This window comes from Octodon degus, unplaced genomic scaffold, assembly GCF_000260255.1.
Source record: "Octodon degus isolate 3935 unplaced genomic scaffold, OctDeg1.0 scaffold00103, whole genome shotgun sequence".
Lineage (NCBI taxonomy): Eukaryota > Metazoa > Chordata > Mammalia > Rodentia > Octodontidae > Octodon > Octodon degus.
The window spans coordinates 6018154-6027559 of record NW_004524679.1 but is presented as its reverse complement, the minus strand read 5'-3'; the positions used below and the strand labels follow the sequence as shown (position 1 = coordinate 6027559).

Here is a 9406-nt window from a genome sequence, read left to right as displayed (position 1 = left end):
GCTGCGCCTGGGCTGGGACTGGTCCCGCCGGCGCAGGTTAGCAGGAAACTCTACCCTTGCGATTTGATTTTTGTTCATGAACTCTTTGTCTACCACCATGTCTTCAAGAGTTCCTCCTACTTTCTCTTCCCGGAGATTTAGTGTTTCTGTTTTGATGTTTAGATCTTTAATCCATTTTCACATTAGCTTAGTGCATGGTGATAGACCTGGGTCAAGTTATAGTTTTCGGCATGTAGAGAGCCAGTTTTTTCCGCACCATGTGTTAAAGAGGCCCTCTTTATTCAAGTAAGCATGTTTTGCCCCTTTGTAGAAGATCAGGTGATTAACTGTGTTCATAGAGGACTCTGCATCTTCTAATCTATTCCATTCATCCTGAGGTCATTTTGGTTGCTAATGGCATGCTGATTTTATCACAGTAGCTTTGTAGTATAATTTCAAGTCAGGAATTGTAATGTATCCTGCTTTGTCTGTCTTCACCAGATTGCCTTTTCTATTTTAGGTCTTTTTTGTTCCAAATACATTTTAGGAATGACTTCTCTGGGTCTGGGAGGCATGTAGCTGCTAGTTTGATAGGGATTGCACTAAACCTGTACAGTAATTTTGGGAGTATGGTCATCTTCACAAAGTTGGATTTTCATATCCAGTGGCAGAGAAATCTTTCCATTTTATGAAATCATCTAAGATCCCTTTTTTCAGAGTGCTGTAATTTTCTGTGAAAAAAATCTTTGACTTCTTTTGTTAGATGAATTTCAAGTTATTTTATTTTCTGCAGTGCTATTGTAAAAGGTATTGTTTCATTCACTTCTCTTTCAGTGGGTTTGTTAACTGTGCAGCGGAATGCTGTTGACTTTTGAGTATTAACTTTGTAGCCTGCTATGCTGCTGAATTTGGGTATCAATTCTTGTAGATTATTGATGGAGTTTTTTGGGGGGTCTTCCAAGTAAAATATCATGTCATCTGCAAATAAAGATAATATAACTTCTTCTCTACTTATTATTATTCCTTTTATTTCTCCCTTTCATCTAATGTGTCTAGCTAATGATTCCAGAACTGTATTGATTAGGAGGGGTGATAGAGGACATCCTTGTCTTGCACCAGATCTCAGAGTAAAAGTTTTCAGATTTTCCCCATTTTGAGTTATATTAGCCTTTAGGTTGTCATAGATGACTTTTATCAAACTGAAGTAGAGGACTTCTATACCAATTTTCTGTAGGATTTTGAAATGAATGAGTGTTGAACATTGTCAAAAGCCTTTCCACCATCAACTCAAATGATCATATGGGTTTTAGTTTTTGCTCTATTGATATAGTGTATTACATTTATAGATTTTCAAATATTGGACCATTTTTGCATCCCTGGAATTAATCCAACCTGATCATGTTATATGATCTTCTTGATGATTTGCTGTATTCTATTTGCTAGGATTTTATTGAGAATTTTTCCATGTATGTACATGAGTGAGATTGGTCTGTAGTTCCCTTTTTTAGTTGTGTCTTTCCTTGGTTTTAGTATCAGTATAATACTTGCCTCCAGGAATCATTTTGGGAGAACTGTTTCCTGGGCAATTTCATTGAAGAGTTTGAGGAGTGTAGGGATTATATCTTCCGTTAATTTCCTGTCGGATTCAGCTTTGAATCCATCAAAACCTGGAGGTTTTTTTGTCAGTAGGCTTTTTAATACATTTCATATTTCTTTGGCTGTTATGCAGTTATTAAGAGTTGTTATATTCCTCTTGATTCAGTTTTTGTAATTTGTATCTTTCTAGGAATATGTCCATTTCATCTGTGTCTTCTAGTCTGTGAGCGTAAAGACTTTCAAAGAAGCTATTGATAATCTTCTGAATTTCCACTGGGTCTGTGGTGATTATACCCTTCTTTTCCCTTATTGCTTTTATTTGAATTTTCTTTCCTCTTTTTGATGAGTTTAGCTTGGCTTATCAATTTTATTTAATTTTTCAAAGAACCAGGTTTTTGACTTTTTTAATTCTTTGAACTGTTTTCTTTGTCTCAATTGAATTAATTGCTGCTCTATTATGCATGATTTTTTCCCTTCTCTGGGATCTGGCTTTGGTTTTCTCTTCCTTTTCTAGATGTTGGAAGTGCATTACTAGGGTGTTTATTTGTTCCTGTTCCATTTGCCTAATGTGTGAGTTCACAGGTATGAATTTCTTTCTGAGAAGTGCTTTCTTCACATCTCATGAATTCTGATAGGTTGTGCTTGAATTTTCATTGAAGTGCAGATGTTGGTGATTTTCTTGTTTAAATTTATCTGTTCCCTATTGACTTCTGAGTAGGACATTGCTTAATTTTCATGTGTTAAAGGGATTTTTCTGTTTTCTTGTCTCTGTTTTTCCAGTTTCATTGCACTATGGTCAGATAATATGCATGGGATAATCTCTGATTTCTTGCACATACTTAAGCAGGACCTATGGACTAGTATGTGGTCTATTCTAGAAAATGACCCATGTGCAGCCAAAAAAAATGTGTATTCAGCTGTGGTTCTTTGGAACACTCTATATATGTCCACCAATTCCTTTTGTTCCAAGCTGTTTCAGTTTTCCTAATTTTTGGTCTGCTGCACCTATTTTTTAGGGTAAGGGGGTGTTAAGGTCTCCTTTGATGATTGTGGTACAGGATATTAGATTTTTCATGTCCATTAAAATTTGTCTTATATATTTGGGTGCTCCCGTTTTGCGTTTGTACATATTTGTGAGTGTTATCTGTTCCTCTTGAATTTTTCTTATAACTAGTTTATAGTGATATTCTTTATTTCATTCAATCATTTTTGTTTTGAAGTTGAGCCTGTCTGAGAACAGGATTGCTACCTCTTTTTTTTCTGAGGTGTTGGGACATGTAGTATATTTTTCCATCCTTTGACTTTCAGCCCATGAATTTCTTTAAGAGTTAAGTGTGTTTCGTGTATACAGCATATTGTTTCATTTTGTTTCCTAATACACTGTGCCAGTCTATTTCTCTTAATTGGTGAATTGAGTCAACTTACATTGATGGTTATAATTGAGACGTGTTAACTTACAATTGACATGTTATTTACCTGTTCTTCTTTACTTCTTTTGTCCTGTTTTTAACTGTTTTCCCTATTTAGTGGGTTCCTTCTGTTCTTGTTGTCAGAGTTCTGATCATTTTGGTCCCTCTCTAGAACATCTTTCAGTAGTCTGTGTAGGTTTGGCTTTGTCATCATGAAATGCTTTAGTTGTTCTTTGTCATGGAAGTATTTCACTTCTACATCAACTTGAAAGAGATTTTTGCAGGGTATCATATTCGGGGCTGGAATTTTTTTCATAGGGGACTTGAAGTACTCTGCTCCACTCTTCTTGCCTTCATGGTTTGTGAAGAGAAGTTGGCCATTATTATGATGGCTTTTCTTTTGAATGTGATCTGCTTCTTTTCTCTAGTGGCTCTCATTATATTATTCTTGTGCTGGATTTCTGGGATCTTGGCTATTATATTTCTCGGTGTGCTTTTAATTGGTTTGAAGTTATTTGGCATCCTGTATGCTTCGGGTAACTGAATGTTAGATTGTTTCTTCATATTTGAGACATTTTCTATCACTTCTGCCCATATCCTTTTTATATCATTTGTATTGACTCCTTTCACATTGATGCCTATTACTCCCACATTGTTCATCTTTGCATCATCTTGCAGGAGATGAATAATTGTTTTCCTGCATCCTAGTTGTTTTTAAGAGATCTTTTCTTACGTTTTCACTAGCTGCATCAGCGTCTTCAAGATCTGAAACTCTATATTCACTTTCACCCAAACGGTTTTGCAGGCTTATGGTTGCAATTTTAAGTTTGTTTATATCTCTTTGATGCTCCTCCATGCAATCTATTTCTTTCCTGTATTGCTCATTCAAGGAATCCATCATTTTTCTAATGTCCTCTATTTTTACCAATGTTGTATTCAGTAGCTGTTATTAACTCTTTTACTACAGAGTATTTTTCAGATTGGGTTTCCTCCATATGTTTCTGCATTTGATCTTTTACTTCAGATGCTATGAGTTCAAAGATTTCTTTTTATATTTCAGAAATTAATTCTGCTGTGAGTTCCTCTATACCTTTCTGCTGTTGTTTCTTCACTTCTGATGCTATTAATTCATATATTTCAGGTGAGCTAGTGTCCTCTGCCCTTGTTCTGGATGTGCTCAAGGCCTGATATTGGATTTTGCTCCTTCTCATCCTTTCTTATAGCACAGACCTCTTACTTTCATGTAGATTTGTGGTGCCATTATAGCCTTGTCACCTGCTGAAATTCGAGTGCAGATATATTAAATTTGAGTTTATCCAGTTATGCCTGGCTTGGGTCTAGCTGTTGTGTTCCGCTTCTTCCTGCTGCAGCACTTGGAAGTGAACCTGTTGTGCCCCTCTTGCAGAACAGTGAACCTGTGCTGCCCCTCTGTTGTGTCCCTGGTCCAGAGGGCATAGAGGAGCACAGAAACTCTCCCCCACTATTGCTGGACCTGGGGTTGGGCTGTATCTGGGGTTCCCAAGAGTGTTGCAGAAGTTCTTCTTCACTCATTGCGCTTGGGGGCAGGGATTCAGGAGGTGTGGAGGGGTCCTGAGTGCATGGCAGAAGGTCTCACTCATTTGGCGTGTCTGAGTTTTGCTCTGGAGAGGTCCCCCAGGTGCATGGATGCCAGAAACTCTCCCACACACTAGCTAGGCCTGGGCTTGGGCTGAATCTGGGGGTCCTGAGGGAGGCACAGAAGTTCTCACTCACTGACTGGGCTTAGGGGCAGGAGCTCCAGATGGGTGGAGGGGTGCCGAGGGTGCTGCAGAGGGTCTCATTCACGCTGTGTGCCTGGGTTTTGGTCCAGAGACGTTCTGTGGGTGCAGGGAAGCTGGAAGCTCTCCCACATACTCCCAGGACCTGAGCTGGGCTGGATCTGGCCCTAGCCTTTCAAGATCAGTGAAGACTCAGGACATAGGAGAACCTATACTGGAACATCATGTAACTCAGTTGTGTCCCAAATTTTCTGATCAAGGAGATTATGGGGCCACAGAGCAATGTGATCGATGATATAGAGTGTGCCTAAGGAAAGTCACATGGAGAGAAAACATTCTTTCAGGCTTTCCCAGAGGGCAAATTGGTCAAGCAATGGCTGTGACTTATCCACATGGCTGACACTGACAAAGGATCTGCAAACTGCGTTACAGGGTAACAGTATAAATGCTGAGGGTACTTGACTGACCTTATCAGATACAAAAGATACATTTCTTATTATATAGGTCTTGCTTTATCTTCCTCTTAACAATCCAGCAGAAAGGTTTAAAAATGAGGTATAAAAAGTAAAGCCATATTAATATGCTGAGGTGTGAAAGGCTCAAGTCAATAACTTCTGACATTGCCAGTCCTATGGATAATCCACTACTATTATGGACTACTGGATTATATTCAATTATTTTGCTGAATGACATACCTGCAATATTTAAATGGCAATGGAATACCCATCTGTAACAAAGCCAAACAAATAAAGGGGATATAAATGAAGGACCATTTTGTACCTGTATATACAAAGTAGTTATGATAATTATACAGCTACTTTCTCTTAATTCAATGAGAAGAAAGATTTTTACTAAGAGTATTTGGACGGGATATCATGTCTGCATCTTTCACTATGAATAACCACTAAGAATGTAACAATATTCAATGTATTAATTATTGAAATTGTCCTATTAATCGATTTTGAAACTGTGTCATTGCTGTTTCTCAATAAAATTAATAAAAATGAAAACAATATATTCAACATAAAGCATTACAGCACTTGTTACTCTTCTCTGTTTACATTCACTATTAAAATTAAGCAGACCATGCAAGGATAAATGAAAGATGTACTAAAACACTATGATAATGCCTGTTTTATATATTTCTCTTTGGTTTCTCTACTACTTCTGAATCTTCATGTGAATGTTCCTTCTCACTACTTTCATGTCGCTGATAACAAACCTATTTGTCTTTTGTGTTGGAATTCAGCTTCTTCCTACTTTCCAGCTTCATGCTGAGAATCCAAAATGTTTGGTCAGTCTAAGGTCACTTTTCTGGCCTCAGAAGGCCTCCCTTCCTCAGAGCCCCTATGGGGGTCTTCTGAGGCTCTACCCAAGCCAGGTCACCACCACAGCCAGTGCCCACACCATACCAACTGAAATTCCACCCCTGAAAACTTGGACTCAAGTGCCCCCTGCTGACAACAGCTTCCGCACCTCCATCCTTGAATGGGCAGCCACTCCTGGATGCCTTTAACTGAAAATGACAGAAACTGAGAGAAGCAATGGCATCAGTTTAATCACTTTATTGACATGGCTGGTGACAATAGCAAGGGCTCCTCCATCGATGGGAATTTGGGGGGCTGGATGAGGATGTAGGTGAGATGCCACCAGAACTTGAGATTCGGGCCTGCTCACTTGTCTTTGGCATGGACCATCTCGTCAAGCAGAGACTTGGTGCCATCCCCCAAAAGGGAATGGAGTTGCTGGATGCTCTCTATCACGGTCTCCAGATGCTGGGGGGCGATGCGTTTCTTGCGCTTGTCCTGAGCCTCCTTCCCAGCCTGGTCCAGGATGTTAGCTGTCAGAAACTCTAGGACGCCAGCCAGGAAGACTGGTGTGGTGGAGGACAGTCGCTGCGCATAGCCACCTTCTCTCAGGTATCGCTCCACTCGGCTCACAGGAAACTGGAGTTCTGCGCGTGAAGAGCGGGAAATTGCCTTCTTCATGGGCTTCGAAGGCTTCCTCCCTCTTTTCTTCCCAGCCATGGCGTTTGACAAAAACTGCCCCAGCTTGAACTGTCCTGTGCCAGGAGCTGCTGAAACTAACAGTGATCACAGCTGCTCTGTGCTTTTTATTGGTCAGGAGTTGGCTTTGTGAGACTCAGGGTTTTGTGATGTCATGGGTGGCCACTGAGCTCTGGTGAGGCCTCTGTCTATGCATGTCCATGATGTGCACCTGATTGCCCCAGTAACTGCATACATTATTTAAAGGAACTCTAACCTACTAATAAACTTTAAAGCTGTTCAAAAAATATAGAGCCAAATGATGCATTTTGAGCTCAAAATCTCCAAATATAAATAAAATATTCAGTGTAAGATGAGAGGTGGTTTTGCATTAAATATGTCATCACGGAATTCTGGGAATATGGTGGAGTAGTGAGAAGCAACAAGTCAGCTTCTCCAAGATTGCAAGTCCAGCTACTGGTGTATAGTAAGTTAGGGAAGTGAAGAAGGAGGGTGATAAATCCCTGAGATCAAAGAAAGATTTACAGGGTGAATTAGAGCCCAAAAGGAGATCATGATAATGGATGTCAAAGCAGAACATAAAATGCAAACCACATTTGCTCCTTGACTCACTGCTTTGTGGCAAACTGAATTCTTTCTCATGCCTGGCTTGTGGAATGAGTGGAGGCTCAAGACTACAGCGTTACAGTGAAGGTAAAGGACCATGGAGGCCTTCAGGGAGAAATGCACCAGTGGAGTGGGACAATGGATGTCAACTGCAGCATCTGCTAAGTGACTACGGTCCAACCATCCTCTGGATAGGGTGATTGGCTGTATGCCATTTTTGGATGATGCTAGCTGGGCCATGCATTCATTCCATCTTGAGACTACCATTATCTGGGTGAAGCACTCAGGATTAGGGAGCTGATATCAAGTTGACAAGAAATACCCATAGTTTTATGGATGAAACAAGTCAGGTCATAGACCCAAAGTCAGAGATCAAGATCAGCGTAAATTTCTGTGGAGTTGAATCAGCACTCCATGCTATTCCTTCTGCAGGCCTGTTGGGATTATACATCTACATGCTCTACTCCTACTACACGCTTGCAGGGACCATATTATACAAATCTGCGTTCTGCCTTACTTGTCCATCTGTGCCTGTGGAGACATGCCCTGAAGTGGACACCACCAAGTAAACTCTAGGCTTGAAATCAAAGAGAAATTTTCTTTTTTTATTGATGTTTGTTCACTTATTTTCATTTTTATTGTATGTTTTCTATTTTTTATGAGAGTAAACATTGTTTTCAGTATTTTGACTTTGTTTCTTCTTGGTTTCTCTCCTGCTTTCTTCACCACTATACAAAAGTTTAGGTAATCTCCCTTTGTTCCTCAACCTTGCTTCTAATCTCTTTCAATTTTCTCTTCTATTTGTCTATTCTTTTCAACTATTACTTTTAAATTTCCTCAACGGAGGGAACAATCACTCAATTTCAGGAATATTTAATATTTATAAATCTCTGGTTTCTTTGATATTTTCTTATATAGCTATAAATCTTGTTGATATGGTGACAAACTCATAGTTATCAGAATCTGTGATTTTCTAGGATTTGCTAGTTCCTATTGTTATTATTGATTCTGCAACTTTAACCAAGGTGAAAGTGGTTCTAAGTGATTTTTCTTTCTTATATACCAAGAAGGAAATTGTCTGAGTGTCATAAACAATATTGTAAACCAGTATGAAATAAACACAGGCTAAAACAAATAGGCAGCAATTTCTCATCAATAAACTGAAGGAGGAATTTCTGAAAGACTCAAAAGCCAAAATCCAGCTACACGTGGAAGATATCCCATAAAAGTAATCACTCCCTAAGGAGCTGCTCATATTAGTAATACAACAACCTACCATAAGAAATTACTAAAACAAAAAAAATAAAATTTGTAATAAAAAAAACATGAGAACATACGGAGGCAAGAGAAAAACCATCATGCTTGTCCAAGGCAACCCAAGGGGCAGAGGGGTAGAACAAACAAAATGTCACCCATCTGAAATCTCAAATGGTAACAGCAGAAGTAATAAAACAGATTAATGAGCTTCTGCAAGCACATCAGAAATCATTTCTCAGATAACTAATGGTTATTGAATCTAGAATACATACAGATAAAAAAAATAGAGTATCTTACAAAAATGATTGAAGCCATAATTCCCAACCTAGAAAAAAATAGAATTCATGGAAGCATTCCTATATCCAGGAGAATAAAAATTATATTTAAAGTATGCACAGAAAATCAATGTGAGAACAAAATATCAGATATAGAATACAGGTCTGTGGTTTGTCGTCATGCAAAAAAAGACTTCTTAAAAATAGCAAGGAACCTCAAAAAGTCAATACGTGACCTGCCAGATGATGAAAAGAACAATAAGTTTGAATCAGAAAGAGTGAAAAATCAAGACAGTGCAAATATCAAAACATGTTCACAAAGGAATGGTAGACAGCTTGCCGAGTATTGCAAATGAACTGGACATACAGATAAGTGAGATATATGGAATATCAATTAACCACAATTTTTAAAAAATCTACACCAAAGCAATTAGTACACATGTTTCCAGAAAATCAATATAAGAACAGAATACTAAAATCTGTTAGAGTATAGAAAACAATCACCCATAAAAGAAAGTAAT

General features: G+C 38.6%; 1 protein-coding gene across 1 annotated transcript; it reads right to left on the bottom strand.

Annotated features, from left to right (window-relative positions):
* Window positions 1–6368: 6368 nt before the first annotated feature.
* Window positions 6369–6812, bottom strand: LOC101580382 (histone H2A-beta, sperm-like). The gene has a single exon (XM_004638836.2). It carries the CDS (start codon window positions 6766–6768, stop codon window positions 6415–6417), a length of 354 nt encoding a protein of 117 aa, XP_004638893.1. The 5' UTR covers window positions 6769–6812; the 3' UTR covers window positions 6369–6414.
* Window positions 6813–9406: the final 2594 nt, after the last annotated feature.